The 20087-nt window shown below is 40.5% G+C and overlaps 1 protein-coding gene across 6 annotated transcripts in view; it reads right to left on the reverse strand.

Annotated features, from left to right (window-relative positions):
- Nucleotides 1-568: 568 nt before the first annotated feature.
- Nucleotides 569-20087, reverse strand: part of HECTD4 (HECT domain E3 ubiquitin protein ligase 4) — a 117172-nt gene continuing 97653 nt past the window's right edge. For 5 of the 6 annotated variants that reach the window (XM_038373280.2, XM_043498305.1, XM_038373281.2 and 2 more), the window contains 16 exons: nucleotides 18392-19695; nucleotides 16655-16862; nucleotides 15545-15768; nucleotides 15309-15460; nucleotides 14935-15041; nucleotides 13878-14001; nucleotides 12842-13032; nucleotides 12293-12439; nucleotides 10970-11089; nucleotides 10668-10823; nucleotides 8714-8817; nucleotides 7051-7272; nucleotides 5378-5544; nucleotides 4742-4937; nucleotides 3761-3983; nucleotides 569-3048 (listed from right to left, as the gene is read on the reverse strand). In XM_038373280.2, the coding sequence (XP_038229208.1) occupies nucleotides 2912-3048; nucleotides 3761-3983; nucleotides 4742-4937; nucleotides 5378-5544; nucleotides 7051-7272; nucleotides 8714-8817; nucleotides 10668-10823; nucleotides 10970-11089; nucleotides 12293-12439; nucleotides 12842-13032; nucleotides 13878-14001; nucleotides 14935-15041; nucleotides 15309-15460; nucleotides 15545-15768; nucleotides 16655-16862; nucleotides 18392-19695 (3782 nt within the window). In that variant the 3' untranslated portion in view covers nucleotides 569-2911. The remainder of the gene's footprint in view (nucleotides 3049-3760; nucleotides 3984-4741; nucleotides 4938-5377; nucleotides 5545-7050; nucleotides 7273-8713; nucleotides 8818-10667; nucleotides 10824-10969; nucleotides 11090-12292; nucleotides 12440-12841; nucleotides 13033-13877; nucleotides 14002-14934; nucleotides 15042-15308; nucleotides 15461-15544; nucleotides 15769-16654; nucleotides 16863-18391; nucleotides 19696-20087) is intronic. The other variant, XM_038373279.2, reaches the window with a different exon arrangement.

Below are 20087 nucleotides of genomic sequence, written 5' to 3' on the forward strand. Positions count from 1 at the left end.
TCAAGTGGGTTTTCTCTGCAGGAGATGCACTGCATTCATCCTGTTCAAGAGAAACATTACCAGTGTCTGGACTTGACTTTCCCTGTTGTAAAAAATACTTACAGCTCTGCTGCAAAGACAAAGAATATTAGCCCATAAAAGTAGGGTTTAAAGAAGAATTTCTAGTAGTTTTAATTCTATCAGAAAATGCAACTTCAAGGTCAGGTTTTCTATGTCCAGCCTCAAGTAATAAGGACACAAAATACATCTAAAGATGGATGTTAAGTACAGTACAGTACCAAGATGGACACCTTGCAGGTACTAGAATAAATACTTGACTGTTTTTCACTGCTCTGTGTAATTTTACATTCTGAATGAGTATCCAAGTAAAATAAAAAATCACACACCAAGGTTTGCTTAGAAAGGCTTACTACAGAGACTGCTAGGTTCACTTTGAGCACAAGGAAATAATCTGGATTAGAAAATCTTTAGTTCCAGGCCATTGTCACTAAAGCCACAGCAGCACTTCATTCCTTTAACCTGTTCTTCCTGCCAAGGGATCACACCATTCTTCAAATCAGTCAAAAGCAGATGAAGGTTATTTATTGTTGACACATTTTTTCCTGTAGTAAGAAGCTTCATTTACACAGCAGGGTGTAAACAGCATTGACTAAAAGTTTGTTAAATGCAACCATAAATAACTATAATAAATAATATATCAAGTAACTTTACAGCACACATTTCAGGGCCAAGATGTGGATATGCTTTACTCACATGTGCTTTCTGGAAGGAGAAGCAGAAACATTAGCAGCAGTTATCTTACTCACAGCTGTAATCATATCATTGGAAAGGATTGGCATACCAAAGTCCTCAAACCCCTACCAGTGAGGTATTTGACTGAATTTTGAGTCCACTCAAGTTGTTAGGGGTTTGAAAGGAGATACTTAAACAGTACAAAAATACTATTCAAACCACCAGAAAGAAAACCAAAGCATTTAATTGTCAGCAACGGTAGTTCTGCTATGAAACTCAGATGACATTCTTCATGTTCCCCTTGCTCAGCATCTGTTTGAGAATGCACTTTTTGGATGGGAATAAAGCATTTCAAGCAACATATTGTGCTTAGTTTCCCTCTGGTCTTGATAAACTTTACATATGTTTGCCTTACTTGGAATGATATTTCATCTATATCTATGCTTCTACCAGAAAGTGGACAAGATTCAAGAGTACATATTATTCCTACATGTTTCTCAGAGGAGAGGGGGAGAGGAATGCTATAGAATAGTGACAATTCTCCTAACAACAGGATTTGGAGCCATTGTATGCCAACTACTACTACTTCAGCTGTTACACACATACACCTTTCCATTCACTCTCAGAACACCACGCACGTACACACTTAGTGGCTTTCTCTGTTCTCACACATCCTGCTCTCCAAACATACCACACACATAATTCCCAATATTCACAATAATATACAAAAAAATACAGCTTTTCAATTCCCATTACAACTGACAAGCCAAACAATTAGTGTATGTCTGTCTTCTAAAGAGACACGTAATACCAGACCTTTATGTGGCTAGATGTGCACCAGCAGGAAAATGACTAATCTGTAGCTCAGTACTGGCACTTAACTTACAGATAGTACTGAGCCAAGTAGTACAGCAGTAATTTCAGTGTTCTCTTCGGTTTTTGAGCACAAATAGGTTTTTCATATGAGTTCAGTTCTAAATGGTTTACAAAGTGCTGTCTCGCTTTAAATATACCCAATAGAGGGCAACACTTGTTTGCATTAGTGAAGGAAGATAGATGTGGTGCTTTTTACCGCTGCAGAACTCATTCCATCACATACAACAGTTTAACGTACAGAATTGTCACCTCCCTGTATTCCACCATTATATTTCTATATAAAATAGAAGCTTCATCTTCAATTCAGCAACTTTGTGTCTTTTTCCCCCTTCTAGGTGTCACATTTTTAGGATAATTTGCTTCATTTTAGATAAATCATTTTTGAGTACATGAAACAAATCAAAGGTACTTTAATCACTTACTAGTTAATATTCTGAATATGGAATGTGGTATTTTATAGAGAGAACCCACTCTGTTTCTTCCACTATTTAAAAACCAAAGATCAGTGAAGAAATTTTTGTTAGAAGGTTTAGTTTCAATCAAGGAATGTCTTGATTGGGACCTAACTGTATCATGGTTCTTCACTGTTCTGGGTTTTTCAGCTATCTGAAGAGGAAAGTTTGAAAATAAAACACTGATATTTACTGTGGTAGTTACCAATGTGTTTGATTTGGATTTAAATAATTAATCAAGAACATTTCAGGATATGTAAACACATGTAATTTGGAAGCATATTTTCTGTTACAGAACCCAAATGTGTATGTGCTGGAAGTTCAGTGTATCAAGTACAGAAAACAAACTCTCTCAGCTTTCATATGAGGGATATGTTGTTCTGATTTTATGGAAAATGTGAAGTGATTTTTTAAATAGTAATTCTATTTTTGTACTCAAAAATGTTTTAGAGGGAGAATGAACTCTAATCATTTAGATCTGAGCTCTCAACCTCAGAATAGCCAAGTTTGTTGTGTTTGCATAGGCAACACAATTTTAAATTACAAAATTAGAAGTGTACATGTTCCAAGGTCTTAAAATTAAATTATACACATCAAACCGATCTGTACTATCCTACAAATATTCCACAAACAAGGCAGCAAAATAACCAGTCCACCACAAAAATCTACAAATACAAAACGTAAGTCTTCCAATAATTACTGTAATGGGAACAAAAGTTCAGAAAATAAATTAGTCTCCAATTCTTTATGTAGTGTCACTGGAGGTATTTTCAGGTGAATCACAGGGTTTCCAACAGAGCAGTCATGAAACAAGCCTCCCAAAAGTGTCCCTGGTCTTGGTCTTGCCCAACTCAGCCGCTAAGTGGATCCTCTCTGTAGTGAACAGCATACCGGAGCTTTTCTAGCATTATATCCAGAGAGGAATATTGAGGAAGCTTTATCATGAACATACACGTTTCAACACGGATGTACCGAGAATCTGGGGAACCTGTAAAGGAACATGAAGACTTGTTAACAGGCTCTGCACTTTGATGTTCTAGTTAAGTTTCTTTTCCAAGGACGTAATTTTCTTGCTATTGATATTAACACACATCAAAGTAATAGAATCCTGTAAATTCTAGGTTCAGGAGACCCGCCAAAAAGCCCAATGGAATTTATACTGTTAAGTTTGGTGGGGCTGACACTGGGCCTACAGTATCGACACTTTAAAAGCATAGAAGATATTCTGCTCTGCAGAAGCCACATCACGAAATTCCACCACAGTCCCCACCTCTGCATATATGGCCAACAGGCAGGTATTTGGAGTCTTTAGAAGATTTATTTTTGCTTGAAGCATCTTATTTGGGCATGGCTTAAAAACAGCCACATTCTCTCTCTCTCGTCATAGTTACAACCATTTCTTAACTGCATTGCACTTTCTTCCGCAGCCTTGCCTACACAGTGGGGTAATGCACACTACGGGGGTGTGATTTCTAAAATACACTAACGTGTGTGTTAACTGGTACATGCAGACCCTGCTGGTGTGCACTAAGTTAAACAGCACTCCATATCACGTTAGTGCACTTTACTCCACTGCGTAGACAAGCCCTGAACCTGTCAGGCAAAGAATGTTTTAAAAGGCAATACGGATTTCAAATCTAAAAAAGGTCACAAGGTAAGAGGCTGATTTTATTTATACAAATGTTCAGTAGACAACATACCTGCAGCTCCATCTGGGGGTGCAATTTTCATGGGATAAGGTGGGACATGTGCTGTATCTGGCCCTCCATCTTTGCATGGACACGTAAAGGGGATCCTTTCCTGATTGCAGGCAAACTTTATGAATTTGCAGAGTTCTTCCTGAGTAAACATTTCTAATGCACCCCAGAAAAATTCAATATGTTGGTCTGTTTCCATCAGCCCCACCTGGTACATGGTGTGCGCCTAACAGAGGGAAGGGGAAGGACAGTGAAATTAGATACAGATGAAGAACATGATGTGTATTACTCTCCTTTTCAAGTCTTGCATCAGTGATAATGGAAATCAAACACAGCAGAGTATCCTAACCAATCAGTTTTACCAGTACAAGTTCCACTAGAAATCGATTCATTCAAATTGTTGCATTGTGTGCAGTGAGATAAAATTCCAGGTATCTATCATTCTATCCCAACTGCATCTATAACAGACTGACTTTTACACAGACCCTTTCTAAACTGCGTCCAGGTTGTGTTTTTGTACACTGTTCTATACCAGTTCAAGGCTGCTGCTGTTGCAAGGCAAACACATCTTCGCACAATATTTTAATACAACAGGTTAAAGATGTTTGATAACGTAAGCCAAAAAAAACACCCCTCTTTGTGGTGCATTGTCTGTAGTACTAATATTAACGTACTTACAGGACAAAGTCAAGTAATTCCGAAATTGTACCATGTTTGCAGAAATTATCCTGCTATATCCTGTTATGAAATTTTAAACAGCTAATTTAATCTTAGTAAAGAGGCAGGTATTGAATAGAGTTTGGGGATGTGGACATTTTTAGAGTTTTATCATTTAAATATTGATTTTAAACAAATCTAATCCATGCCTGAAAAACAGAATTGTAGCTTTTCTTGAAACAGAAGCAACTATGCCAGAAGGTGCTTACCAATTCATTACCCTAACTTTAGACATGGATGTTCCAAAGGGACTTCAGCCCAACATACCTTTAGGAACTCCAGGTTAATGGAAGGTAGCCCGCACGTCCTTAGCTCCATTTCTAGAGGACTCAGTGTTGTTAGAAGCTGCAGGGGTATAATCGATCCTAGTCCAGCACGCACAGCCGTCATGCAGTCAGGATTCTGCAGTTCATGCAGCCTCAGATTCCGGATTGCTGTTGCATATATGTCCTTATTCTCCCAGCTGACATAAGGGATTCAGAAAGAAAGGAGTCTGAGAGGAAAAGTCTTACTCCCTATTACAATCTGCAATCCCATTTCCTGGGTTCCTGAGCAGGGGCTTCTGGTCGCTTCCATTCTGATGCCATCTGTTCCTAATTTAACCCCACATGCGGTAGCACCTGCTGATCCTGGTACTCGCCCCTCGCTTTCATAGCTGTGAGAGTGCACGCACACAACATGCAGTGATGACGACTAGGAAGTGGTCACTGTGCAGTCATGCTCAGCCTTCCATTATTTACAGATGAACAGCGTTATGCTGGAGTTCCCAGCTCCGGCCAGTCAAAGGTACTGGGTATTCCCAGCACCCTAGCTTTCACCACGTCAGAGCACCATTTAGCTGTTGGTTGAAAAGCCATCGCATTTACCCTCATGAAACGTCCTCCCACTAATGGTGTTACTCACATTACGGGAATGTGCCTGCCTCGAGGACACAGCTCCAGCTCTTCGCCGGTCATGCTCAGGTAGGTGAACTTGCAGCATGGTTTGTTAGGACAATCAGGGCTCTCTGTTGCTAGATGCTGGGATGCAATTTCAGCACACAAGGCCTCCAGTTCAGTCTCATCGTTTATCTAGGATGACGTGATAATATCTAGTAACTTGCACTTTACTGTACCTTGTTCTTGTTAATCTCTTCAGACATCATCATGCCAACATAATGACTAAAAGAGCAGGCGCCGGCTTCCTCATTTCTCTAGAGGTGCTCGATCCCTGCCCTGCTGCAGGCCTCGCTCCCACTCCACCCCTTCCCCAAGGCCCCACCTCTTCCCACCCTGTTCTGCCCCCTCCCTCCCCAGCGCCTCCTGCACACTGCTGAACAGCTGATCTGCAACAGGCAGGAGAGGCTGGGAGGGAGGGGCAGGAGCAGATCAGCAGGGCCATTGGTGGGTGCTGAGCACCCACTATTATTTTTCAATGGTGCTCCAGTCTTGGGAGTTGGTGCCTATGAAAGGGCCCCATTACATTTTACATCATCCAATGACAATGGCACAGGCACTGAAAGGCAACCTGTCCATGAGTAAGTGAGCACACCTGGGTATGAGGAGCAAGCCAGCATTCTAGTTTAGCACTGTACAGATTACGAATGTGGTATTAAATTTCACATGCTGCATAAAATAAAATATTTAAGGAGGAGAACATGAGCATGTCACTTGACCTGCATTCCAGCTGTGAGGATCTGCTGGGGACTCTCAGAGGTTATGCTTAAAAACCCCCAAAACTATCCTTGTGCCACACAGAATGTTTTAAGGATAGTGCCTACTACTACTGAGCCAGCCCAATGAACAGACACTGCTGCATTTCCTTTACTTGCTAACATCTGCTTTGTGCTGTGCGTAAGGACCATTACAAATTCTATTAGGAACATGGGCTTATGGGAAATTAACATTTGCCAAATAGAACACCAAGTTATTAGGAAAAGCAATGTTAGTTTTCACATTTTTAAGGGAATATTATAAAGAGTAGTTTAAAAACTAAAGAGCATTTCACAGACAATTTAAAGTAACTACTGTTTTTATAGTTCTGCTGACAACTGGGCACCTTACTAACGTTTGTGCACGGGATCACCTAGTGCCTGCAATGGTTCGAAACACAGAACTAAGAGTTGAGTTACGTAACTGATTCACAGCATTAGGTTTCTCCAGATTACTGAATTGCTGAAGTCTGGATCAACACATTAGCTGACTAACAAGTAAAACCTGTTGCTACCTAATGTGGAAGCCCTAACACAGTTGATCATGGCACCTAAAGATAAATTGTAAAAGTTAAAAGTTCCTAGTCTCAATTTAACAGAGCCTGGCCATCTTGGGGAGGGATGACAATGCATAATTGAGTGCCTTTCCCATGACAACAGGATGTAAAATGACAAACTCAGGGTCTCATCCTGCTGCTTCATGCATGGTGACAAAGCTTTGCACCCACATGGAGCCCTACTGGCCTTTAACAGGAGTTTGACGGATCAGGCCCTCAGTCAGGCTGTACAATTACTGCAGGATTTGCTATCAGCAGCTAAGACCCAGTGCACAAGGGTTATGGGTAAAGGAGACAAAGAAGAAAAGAAAAAAGAGGGAAAAAATTACATTTTCAAATTTTTTGACATAGTTGTAGGTAAGGATGTCAGCTTCCTGGAGATCAACATCTGGATCCAGTGGTTCTCCTACTAAGGTCTTCCAGAACGAGGATAAGAGATCCAGCGGAAGAGGAACGTCAGCTCTAACTGCAATGCCCAGTAGCTGTCCAAAGAAATGAAGCAACTGCTCTTCCGCATAGGTTATAGGACTAGGTGTCAGAATATACTTCCCCTTAATAAAACAAACACAAACGTTTAATGATTAGAGAAAACGCCAGAGGTGAGTATTTTCAGGAAGAAAGAATGGTCAGGTAAGAGGTTTTCAGACACACTGAAGCCTGTTTAGTTGCCTAGAACTGTTTCTCAAAGCATGGGGCCTGACGATATATAAACGTTGGCCCTTAACATATTGGGGTGTTGAAGGGGGCTCTGCTTTTAAAAGTTTGGGAAACGCTGACCTAGTTTTTTGTGTGTTAGCTTTAATAGTTTAAGGTCTATAGCATATAGGTGCTGGACGGCCCTGCAGTAGTTTACATACAGAACTGGATTGTGTTTATGCAGTCTGCTCTGCATAATGTGTGGTTGCCCCACCTCAAGAGCACTGCAGGGAAGGAACCATGCCTCAGTGACTGTGAGCTCTCTGGGACAGGGACCATGTTTTTACTTGTTTCTGTAAAATGTGGAGCATGCAAAATAAGGGCCAAATTCCAATACCCTTACTCACATTGAGTTGAGTCTTACTCCACAAGTATCAGAGTAGCAGCCATGGTTAGTCTGTATTCACAAAAAAGAAAAGGAGGACTTGTGGTGCCTTAGAGACTAACAAATTTATTTGAGCATAAGCTTTCGTGAGCGACAGCTCACTTCATCGGATGCATTTGGTGGAAAATACAGTGGGGAGATTAATATACACACACAGAGAACATGAAACAATGGGTTTTATCACACACACTGTAAGGAGAGCTATTACCAGCAGGAAGGAGGAAAACCTTTTGTGGTGATAATCAAGGTGGGCCATTTGCAGCGGTTAACAAGAACGTCTGAGGAACAGTAGGGGGTGGGGTGGGGGGAGAAATAACATGGGGAAATAGTTTTACTTTATGTAATGAACACATGTTCTCTGTGCGTGTATATAAATCTCCCCATTTATTTTCCACCGAATGCATCAGATGAAGTGAGCTGTAGCTCACGAAAGCTTATGCTCAAATAAATTTTAGTCTCTAAGGTGCCACAAGTCCTCCTTTTCTTTTTTGACTCCACAAGTAGTACTACTGATTTCAGTGAGGACATTTGTGGAGTAAAAGTGGCAGAACCTGGCCCATAAATAACTTCTCATGAAGAAATACAAGGGACAATCTTGAAATCAAACACTTTAAAGGGTGCTTTAGAGGAGATGAGCTTTGTTCTAAGGTCAGAACTACAGCATGTAGCAGACAGATAAGCACCTTACTTCTTGTGGACTTTTCTAAACACCATGCAGGGGAACTCACCTACACATTCCCTCCAGTCATTAATGGGAGTTGTGTGGCTAACTCCCACAGGCATCACTTTGAAAACTCCCCTAGTTGTCAGCAATTGAGAGCTGTCCTGTCCTAATCACTGAGTGCTGATATCGAATATTTCCTTAGTAAGAGCAAAGCACTTTTTTATGAATCTCCATTGGGGTATCATACCTTATTCTTATTGACTGTAGAGCTGGGGCACAGCAAGAGCAGGGAAAGCAAGGAGCTCTGTAATTCCTTACAGACCTGCCACAGGAAGTGACGAAACGAACCACCTGAAAGAAAGATGCAAAGCTTTCACTCTAACAAACCACACATACATCCTCTCTGGCCTCACTCCTGTTGCCTTCTTGTCCACAGAGCACTAGCCCTCTGAAATCAACATTTAACTCAAATTTCTACAGGTGAAACATGTTTCATTGTGTATAGTGGATAACCAAGAATGGGGAAGATGGCAGCCATCCCTAACCTGTTCATATGCATGTCTGCACTGCAGTTGTTTAACTTCATAAAAGAACATTCAATGTATTGCTTTCCACTGCATTCTCAAGTAATGGTCTTGTCTTCAATCATTAGTTGTTTATTTAAGGTTACCTAGAGAGGTGCAATACCTTTGTTATTCTGTTTAGACTTTAAGGAGAATTCATCACCTTAAGATGGAACGTATTTTCATAGTGATGGAACACGCAAGCGGCGTACTCACAATATAGTTACATGCGATGAGGCAATACTGCTAGAATCTTAACGCAAACCAAGTTAACTATAAAAAGAAAAGGAGTACTTGTGGCACCTTAGAGACTAACAAATTTATTAGAGCATAAGAAGTGAGCTGTAGCTCACGAAAGCTTATGCTCTAATAAATTTGTTAGTCTCTAAGGTGCCACAAGTACTCCTTTTCTTTTTGCGAATACAGACTAACACGGCTGCTACTCTGAAACCAAGTTAACTATGCATCACATTAATCTACAGGTATTGTCATTCATCATAACCATGTGTCTTAAAAAGAAAAGATGGATTTAATACTTTGAGGGGATACTTCAAACAGCTCTTTAATGATATTTCCGTGCACCTCCAATGACTTCATGCAGTTTGATATAACTGAGTAGTCAGTAGTAGGGAAAGTGTTAACTAGAATTTCCATTTTTCCATCTCTCATGCTATATCCAGTCATTAACCTCCTAAGACAAACCATTAGAATGAGTACATGCAGATTGCATCAATCTTGCAAACAGGAATTGATTTTCTTTTCTCATATAGTTTGTTCTTTAAGCCCTCCCTTGCACTTGCATATATTCCGAGGATGGCAACAAAACAGGAAACTTTCTCCTTGCTCTTATCCAGTATCTCTTGGAAAGTCCACCCAACAGTATGTAGCACTGGGGAAAGTGTCTCTAAGTCAAGGTTTAGTGACAAAGTCATTTAGATAAGCCTCTCCCTAAAGTCAGTTTGTTCAGAACACTAGGCTTGGCTTCAGATATGATTTTTCCCAATTTCTTCCTAGCATTAGAATAAAGCATAGCAGGCACTAGCCTTCCATGTCTCCAAAGAAAGATTTGTACTATAGAGCAGATTATATACATTAAGTATAAAATGTCTAGTCAGATAAACCAAACAACTATCAGATAGCTTAGACCCCATACTTAGGCTTTTGTTTTTCCCCTTCAAATAAAGGAAAACTTTATGAAAATGAACCTTTTTTTTTATTGGCTTAATTTAAACCTTTCCCCTGGAGTGTCTGCAACTCGGCTATTGTAACATGGGGTTAATCACAAAAACAAAAAGTGAAACTGACTAGTGTTCTCTCACTGTCCCAGCCAAGTTGGATTCAAAAAACAAACACAAAGTGTTGGGAGAAAAGGAGACATATCATAGTCAGTCGTATTTAACAAAAAAAAGTTCTTACCTAACGAACGTTCTTTTAAGTATAGCATCACTGCAGAGTCACTGGCAATCTGTCCCTGTACTACTTATTCAGTATAAACACTTGTTAACTTTTCTGGAACCTGGTCCTAGTGAAGACTACAAGCTCAAGTCCTCTCTAGCGTTAGTTTTCCTTGCCTTCTTTGGATACATTCTGATCAACATGCCACATGTGTCACTACTATTCTGTCAGACGATAACTTACTCGTTCCATGAACCTCCTCTCCAGTGAAGCGAATGTTAAAGGCATATGTAGGATCCCCACCACTGGCTAGTTTAACACAGAGCTGAGAGGATGGCACACAGGCTAGCTGCCTAGATGCCTGGCAGAAGTAGGAATTCTCTGAAGAACGGATCTCCCCTATTTAAAAGAAACATTTTAAAAAATTGAATCCACTGTGAGTATTTTGTGTTCATAGGAGTCTGAGCTTGGTTATTTTAAGACCAATTTGAAATCATAGGCAGTAAATGAAAATTAAGGTTAGAGAGAATAAACAATGCAAATACCTCCCACTATTTCTAATGGATCCAGTGTGATTTCTGGCGCTGCATGATCTGCTGTTCTTTGTACAGTGGCATTCAGCACTCGATTCATTACAGTCACCTTTGTGTCATAAAAGATTAAACCTAAATAAAGAAATACATGTTTATGTCTACTATTGGTCCTTCTGTAATTTTATTTCCTGAAATCATGTGATGAACAACATTTTGGGACTGATTTAATGTTCTGTAAGCCTCAGTCTAAGAGCTGGCCAATCCAAACAAGCCTTTGGACACTTTTTGTATTCAGAGTTAATATTTATTGGAAGACACATGTCAAGTAAGTTCTTTATCACAATATTTCTGTACAACAGATTTCTTATATTAGATGATTATTTCCTGTCAGCCAAACCTTAAGCTGTGCAAATAAGACAGAAAAGCACATTTCTAAATAGTTTTCTGAAATCTGGCATGCTCTGAGGATGATACTAATGACAAGAAGATATAAGTAAGTGTATCTCATGGCACCCTAAATCCATACACTACACACAGAGACTGTGAACACTCAATTTCCACACCTTAGGTTTGCAAGTTCTCTTTTCTGGTTGGATAGAAGCAAAGACCCGACATCAGCTATTTCTCCAGAGTAAATGAAATGACTGGTCTGGCTAGGGTAGCCTAAATCTTTTACTCATTTTATGATTATTGGAGGTTCTCATAAAGGTTTCTATCTTTGTAAGCCTATCACTTCTGTAGCAGTTAGCAGGCTCACCGGTTCTGGAACCCTTGACTATATTGTATGCTCCTGGGACTAACATACCATTTCAGCCTTATTGTTATTTATATTGTGATAGCACATGGAAACCCCAAGCAGGACAAACATCTGTTGTGCTGGACATTATACACAACAGAACAGCCTGTCTCCATCCTCCAAACCATACAATCTAAATATTTATGTTTGTAACGAGAAGGCTGCCGTATCTCACTACAGCAATTCCTATTGCGTTTTTCAGAGTACTTCAGCAAGGTCATTTGAAACATAGCACTGCCCTGGCTGGTTCTCCCTAATCCAGGAAAACACTAGCAACAGCTCTTACTCATGTGCTCACGTTGTTCTTAGTCACCCTATTCAGTCAGCGTACTGGGTTATCTGGTTGAGAAGCAAAGTCAAGGAGCTTTTGTCAGTATGATGATCAGCTCTCTATCTCCCCCCAAAGTTCTCCGATTTCCGAGGTAAGCATGGATTAATATTTTCTCCAATCTGTACCAATTAGAGAACCCCCAGAAGATGCTAAACTTCTCTCAACCATCAGACATTCACAGAACTCATGCAGTCCTAGAGACACTGACCTTTGGCCTCTTGCAATAATGCAGCAATACTATTAGCATACATTTCTGTCTGTCGTAGCTCCACCAGTGGCAGGAAGAAGGTCTCCAGCATCGTGTTCAGAGACTGAAGCAGTGCAAAACGCAGACGTAGACTTTCAATGGGAATATCTGAGATGAGGAAGAAATTCAGAAACAGAGAGGTAAACGACAGGACAGGAGTCCCCAAACTCATCACTTCAGCACCCATTCTGGCATAGTGACCACAGACTGAATGGGCCCTGCAGAATGCTACCCCCATGTCCATTAGAGGCGGCCCCTACATGCCAGGGTAGAGACACACTGACAGGGTTTTGTGGAGTCGGGGGAAGCCTGCACTGTTATTGCCTTTGCTGTTCCTTTTCTGTGGTGACCCAGAGGACTTCAATTTCCAGGGCTGTTGATCCAGTGTTGAATTCACAGCCCTTCACTAAGTGTTTCACACTGAATTCATAAGCAATCTATAACCATGAACTGAAGAGGAATACAAACCGTATGAAGTAATAACTAGAAACCCCCCCAATTTGTGCATACTCAGCAGACAAGAGACTCTGGGATCAGCTGCGTCAGCTGGATCTAAGTAAACTTCGTGTGGGTGCAGTCGCGCTGGGGTAATTGCAAGATGACGGCAGAGTCGGTTGATGTACTGCACAAGGGCTACGTCCATTTCCAAAGTCCACTTCCGGGATGCTTTCTGAGCATGTCTTGCATCAATGCAGGCACACCTGAAGAACAAGGGGATTAGAACTGTTAAATGCAAATGCTCCCCGGGACTGCATTAACCATGAAGCCAGGTGGCTTTAGGTCTCTCCTTTTCCCTTTCCCTAAGCACAGCTCCTTTAGCCTAGACATTAGAATGCTTCAGATATGAGGGAGAACAAATCATTATCATCCCCCCTTTCCTGACTTTCATTACCTGCTTACTAGGCTTACTTACTGCACTGGGCACTCTCTACTCTGAGCTCATAAGCAGACAAGGGAGTGGGATTTAGTAGGCAGGCAATTTGCAGCTCAATACCAGGGAAGAGGATAGATCTATTTAAGGGACTTCTCTGCTTTGAAATGATAACAGGGAAGAAAGTAACATGATGACTAAACATTTTACTCTGTATTAGCTCCTTCAAAACAAGTGGAGAAATCTACCGAAGCAGTTTCAATACCATGAGGCACAGAATGCAGCTTTGATGTGGCACGAAGCCAGAGAAATTTAGTTTAGGCAACAGCTGGCAGTGCAGTTGTTGACAGGTCAGTTTATTATGGATTTTGGAAGTAAGAGGGACAAAATGAACTAATTTTGTTTAAACCAGGTTTCCACAATTCAGGTGTGATCCTCCTAGTTAGCATGTGCACATGGAAGTCAGGAACACACATCCTGGCAGCTGAATATGAATCGAGTCCCTTAACTAACATTCTAAGAAACTATTCAACAATGTTGAGGCATCATAGCCACGTCCAGAAGTGCATTGAGCATTAATAAGTTTCAGACTATCTGTAGTAAAACTCAGCCATTCCAAACACGGTCAGATTAAGTATTGAATTCTATACCACTTTTACAAAACATGTATTGCACCTTTCAAAATGAAGATCATATCCACAGGACAAAATAGCTCTCCAGACACTACGGATGTCCTGTTTGGCTCGATCAACAACAAATCTGTGAAATCCATCCAGGGTCAAATACTTCTCTTCTGGAACTGACAGCAGAGATGTAAGTATCAAACAATTAGTAATTTACCAGAAAAAAAAATGTACATCACGCAGGCTTATTTCCAGAGAGTTTGCTTTTGCCTGGCTACCCTCAACTCACATCCAAAACTCAAGCTACCTGCCTGCTTCCCACTGGTCTTGTCCTCTCCATAAGGGACAGCTCCAAGACAGCCTTTCCCAGAAAAAAATCTGAAACTGTTAGGGTTGCTAGGGTTTAATCCAGAGTGTTCATTTCTCCCTTATTAACGACTCCATCCCTGCAATTCCATCAAGGAAGATTTCTGCTTGAGAGGGAGCTATGCTAGCTCTCCACGGTTAGTGTCCTATAACCTGACCATGTGTTTCCAAAAGCGAAGGGTGGAGCCACAGAATGTACCCTCATTCTCAAGCCCTGCTGGCCCAGGAGTGGAATATCAAGCAAGAGCCTTGCACTCCATTCCCCTGCCTGGCTGTAACAGACCCAAGATTGCCATGCTAGCTATGTAGCATTTCTGAAGCTTTTATTTCAGCTTAATAGTCCCATTGTTCAATCACATTCCATCTCCATTACACATTACCTTTATACCTTAAGCTCTTTGAAAGTCGAGGAAGACTAGTTCCCTGCCCCAAGTGCTTAGTATGCTGTTTGAGCTATAATAATAATCATGTGCCAAGTTCTGCTCTCATTTACTTATCCCCAGGGACTCCAGATTCACATGGATACAAGTGAGAGTGGAAACTGGGCCCACATTTGCAATTAGTTTAATCTTTTAGACAACTTATAAATTAACTGCATTTAAAAAAAAAGCAAGTGGTCTTTCATTTTTAGTCTAGAAATATCTGGCCAATTTACGTTTGAAATCTTTACTCTTTGATAGATAGCATGTTTTCAGAGGGAGAGGGAGAGGGAGTAATGAGAAGAATTTCTAGACAGCCCCTACCTTCTTGTTTCTTTGTAGGAGACTTCTCTGGGTCCTTCTCATCAGGTTTGCCCTTCTCTGGAGATTTTGGCTTTACAGTAGGTTTCTTCTCACTTAAAGCTGTTCTGCTATGGAAAAACATTTTTTTGGTTAGAATGTACATTTCCTTAAATGATTGAGTGTGGTATGAGTCTAAAATATTAAATATTGTTTAACGCAAGAGAGGATTTATGCCCTCAAAGCCATGAGTTATTTTAGGTCTCTTCTTGATTATTAAAATTTTTTTTTAAAATCATCTTCTGCATGCCAGTATGTCAAAACACTGAAAAGAAAAAATTAGTTCCATGGAGAGAAGACAGTTGTTTTATGACTGCAGAAAAGTTCAAGGCACTAACCTGACACTATTGAGCACAGACTTTTCCTTTGCAGGTGGTTTAGTAACCGGACGTTTGGAGCTCACAACTTTCACTGGATGTTGCTCTTTGCCTGCCTTGTTATACTTGCTCTTGTCAAACTTAGGCTTGGGCACACCGTATTTCCTTAAAATCTTCCAAAAGAGAAATGAACGATTATCCAATATTTTCAAATTACACCAGGAGAGTAATTAAAGAGGTGTTTTACACAGGGCTACCTGAGTGAGTTGGTCCTCCAGCACCTTCTTTGGTGGACGGACATTTGTGAAGAAGACATGGAGAAGGTTTCCAGGAGTCTGGGAATTTATTTGCTCTTTGCTCAGATAAATATCAGCAACTTTAATGGGTTTTGCTGGAGTTAGGCTCAGCATTTGTTCAGAGTGAACACAGCTCTTAAATATTTCTGTGAGGACTTCTCGAGCACCTGGGACCAATTTCTCACCTAATACAAAAAATTGAAATACAGTACAAATCTAACATGAAAAGAGAGTTTAAAATTAAGACACTGGGAAATATGGTTCTATTCATTCACTATATTATTTAAAAAAAACTTGTGCTCTAAAATACTAGACAGCAAATAGTTTAGAAACCAGTATACACAGCAATCATGACATTTTTAAAGTTCAATTTATGGTACCACAGACAGTGCCTTCCATTTATTTTGATCCACTACGTTGATGTCACTCAAAATTACAACAACAATTGATTTAGTTATCCAGCTGATAACTGGGTGCACAATTTGCATAGGTACACAATAGTGTTTATGTCAATAATTGAATTAATTGTTCTCTGAGGTTATTCCCTCCCCCCCACCCCAATTAATCTTTTCTCCCTCTCATTTAGAATTTAGGGCCCATCCAACTGATATAATTTTCTATAGCTTTATGATTTGATTCAAGAGGTTTTGATCAGATTTTTAGAGTAAAATTAACCACTGATTAATGTAAGTCTTAGACCATGAGTAAAATTCTGCTCAGTTACTCTGGATTCGTCCCAGCATAACTCCATTCAAGTCAAGGAATAGTTTGATCTAATAATATTTGTAAATGGGTTAAAAAATCACAATTTTTTTCCCATCAACTATTAAATAAATTAGTAAATAAAAAATTACTCATGACTATCTGACCAGCTTTAGAGGTAGTTGAATACTCTAATTGTCACATATCCCCGCCCCCCAATCTATTGGCAAGTAACTTATAAGAGAACAATTTTTTCCATTGTCAGTCTGTCAATAAATTACTCTGGATTTACACCAGCATAAGTGAGAAGAATGTGACCACTGCATAAAACCTGGAAACAATGTAATTGCCAATATGAAAGATACACACCTTTTATCGATTTATCATTAAAATAGTCTTCTAGGACTGGGCTCCCTTGCGTATCAAATAAACTCTGATTTACAGTAGATACAGTTAAAATCTCCTCAGTTGACATTTCCATTAGTTCATCTTCACCATCCAGACTTGACAAACCAATCAGATCACTACTGTTAAATAAACTGGCTCGGATTTTTTCTATTTTAGCTCGTGACCTTATCTGCGTAAATAACGAAAGTAGTTACAAGGAATTCTGATAGGGAACATATCTGTCATTTATATTGGTTAAGTCTTGCATTCTCTTTTCTTGCAGAGGTTTAACATTATACATGTGCTACATTAATTCTCTGATATCAGAATTCAGATTTACTGACAATACATCCACTCTAGGAAGTGGGTTCTTTGAAACCACCACACCCTGGGTTAATTACACAGGCCTCTGAGAAATGACTATTCTATTTCTTAAGTTTGGAGGTAACTCTTGAGATAAAAAGCCTTGAGATACGAAAATATTAGTTCTAGATCAACTTGAAGGTTTCAGGGTCACCTGCAGTTCTCCTCAACTGTGCAGTATTAGAAAATATCTACATAAAATTGGCCCTTAGAACCAGAGCTATTGTTCCAGCTCCCTAACTTTCTTGGAAGCTGTGAATATCAGTAATGCATCATTACTGGAATAGCTACAGACCAGGTGTACGATTCAACATGATTATGTTACCATTTTTCTTTACAGGATCTATTGCTTATTTCAATGTTAATATCTTTGGCTCAGTAAAAAATTAAGACAGCTGAATACATTCCTTTGGAGTAAACTATATTTTCTTCTGTAAAAGGAGCTGAAACACAAGCCTAATTCTAGGTTTCAGAGTAGCAGCCGTGTTAGTTTGTATTCGCAAAAAGAAAAGGAGGACTTGTGGCACCTTAGAGACTAACAAATTTATTTGAGCATAAGCTTTCGTGAGCTACAGCTCACTTCATCGGATGCATTCTGAAGCTGCAACAAACTTGAGGCAGATGTTACTGAAAGCATCTGGAAGCCCAGGGGAGATTTTTCAAATGTGGGATTTAGGAGCACTAGACTTTCAATAGCATTTGCAGCCCTTTGGAAAGGAGAATTTTAAACAAGCAGATGTTAGCCCAAGTATGTTACTCTTTTGGCAACAAAGTTCAAAATCATTCAATGTCAAACCATAATATTGATGGAATCAAGTCCATTCTTAAAAGTCTACTGAAGTAATAAACTCTAAAAACCCACAGTGACTTTACACTGTTGCATTCAGAAAGGATGTTGATATTAAAGGTTCTGATAAAGGCAAAAGAAAGTGCTTAGACTCACTGCACTGTGATCCCGGGGCAAATCTGAAGATAATTTAGTACAAGAAAGCACATCCATCAAATTCTAATTGGAATGCATTTGATGCTGTTTCCTAGTTAGATAGCATAATTTGTGCTGAACTATTGCTTGTTTATAGTACCTGCCATTCTCCATCCAACATACAAAAGTGAATTATTCAAGTTGTAGTATTACCCCCACACCAGTCTATATGGAAAGGAAACACCCTCTTTGGCCCTGTGATTCACCCCCACAATATGGTGTGGAGAGAAGTGAAAAACAAGATTTGTTTTGTTTTTCAGTTTGGGGGAAGACAGTTACTAGAATCGACATCATTCATTTAGGACAAAATCTGGCCTGACTGCTCCAGGAAAGGGGAGCTACAAATGAATCCCTGACTGCCTGAAAGCTGTTACCTCCACTACTGCAAAACCCTTGATTGGCCGTGACATCAGTGGCTGGTTGTCGAGTGACGTGACAGTGTACATTGATCCAACATCAGATACAGACGCTGTTTCTACATTGTCAAGTGGTTCCCCAAGACTGCCAAGGCTGCCAAGGCTTCCAGTGCTGCAAAGTGAAAGATCTAAGCTCTCCTGGCTGGAAACAACATGTGGCTCTAGCAGTCCTGGTGGAATGGCCAACTCCAGTCCAGCTTGAAACTGGTCTACAGAAATATCGCTAATTGTCCGAGAGATACCCTGCGAGCTGCAGAGGGAGGCCTGGCTTGTAGAGGCTGAGGCACTAACACTCATGGCAGGTGTGACGCTGCTAGAACTGCTGATATCGAGACTGTCTGCACTATTAGATACAGTTGGTTTTTCCAATTCAGTCCTACATTCTCCTCCTCCTGCTTTGTTCTTGATTTTTTTGGGATCCTCTTCCTGCAAGGGGATGTAGATTTCATCTTTGAAGACTCCACCATGTGCATTACACGCCTTCCGGATTGCACTTCTGACAATACCCTCCTCTAAGTGAGTTGGTATTCCAGAAATCACAAGTAAGCGACTATGAGCTGTTGCACCCACTAGTGCCTGGCAAGCATCAGCTACAGCATCATTTGTCACACCTAGCCCTTGTGGATCCTTTTTAGTTAGGTGTCTGAGAATTATAAGTAAGGTCAGCGCTCTATGAAACCATAACATGTCCTCAGGTTTGCTTCCTCCTATATTGAGAATTGCAGCGTCAGTTTCAGCAGCTCGGGACGAAGTCCGTTTACCTGAAGACGATGTCTTTTCCCGCTTCATTTTGACTTTTTTCCTCTTTGACAGGAGGCTTGGGCTCTGGGGCGTCTGTCCTGGAGAAGATGAAGAGGAGGAAGATGAATCACTTAGATTTGGGGCATTTGTTGATGACATCACACTAGCTGTTACACTCATATTGATTGGCAGAGTCACTTCTGCTACAGCTAGACAGCCTTCCATCAGAGCATGAAAGTAGGTTGAAAATCTTCCCTGGTCAGCCACTCCCACACCAGAGCCACCACATGCATTTCCAGACACCCAGTTTTGAGTTTCTTCATCGTATAGTTTGTGCAGTTCTGACTGAAGAGCCATAAGCATGGCTAGACAGGGATTTAGCTGAAGTGCAATGGAAGAAGACAACCCTGCTGGGTTCTTTTTCTGTTCCAGATTGTGAATTTTGCGAAGCAACTCTCCCAAGAGATGAAATATCAGTTCCTTCACACAAGCTGCCATGTCTGTCGTCCAGAGAAAGTTCCCTATGTATGGAAGACAGAAAGACATGGGAATTAGATTTATTCCAATGTGACTGGCTTTATTACATGAATTATGACAACATTCATAGATTCATAGATTCATAGATACTAAGGTCAGAAGGGACCACTCTGATCATCTAGTCCGACCTCCTGCACAGCGCAGGCCACAGAATGTCACCCACCACTCCTATGAAAAACCTCACCCATGTCTGAGCTATTGAAGTCCTCAAATCATGGTTCAAAACTTCAAGGAGCAGAGAAGCCTCCCTCCAGTCAACCATGCCCCATGCTACAGAGGAAGGCGAAAAACCTCCAGGGCCTCCCCAATCTGCCCTGGAGGAAAATTCCTTCCCGACCCCAAATATGGCAATCAGCTAAACCCTGAGCATATGGGC

The sequence above is a fragment of the Dermochelys coriacea genome, chromosome 15, assembly GCF_009764565.3.
Source record: "Dermochelys coriacea isolate rDerCor1 chromosome 15, rDerCor1.pri.v4, whole genome shotgun sequence".
Classification (NCBI taxonomy): Eukaryota; Metazoa; Chordata; order Testudines; family Dermochelyidae; genus Dermochelys; species Dermochelys coriacea.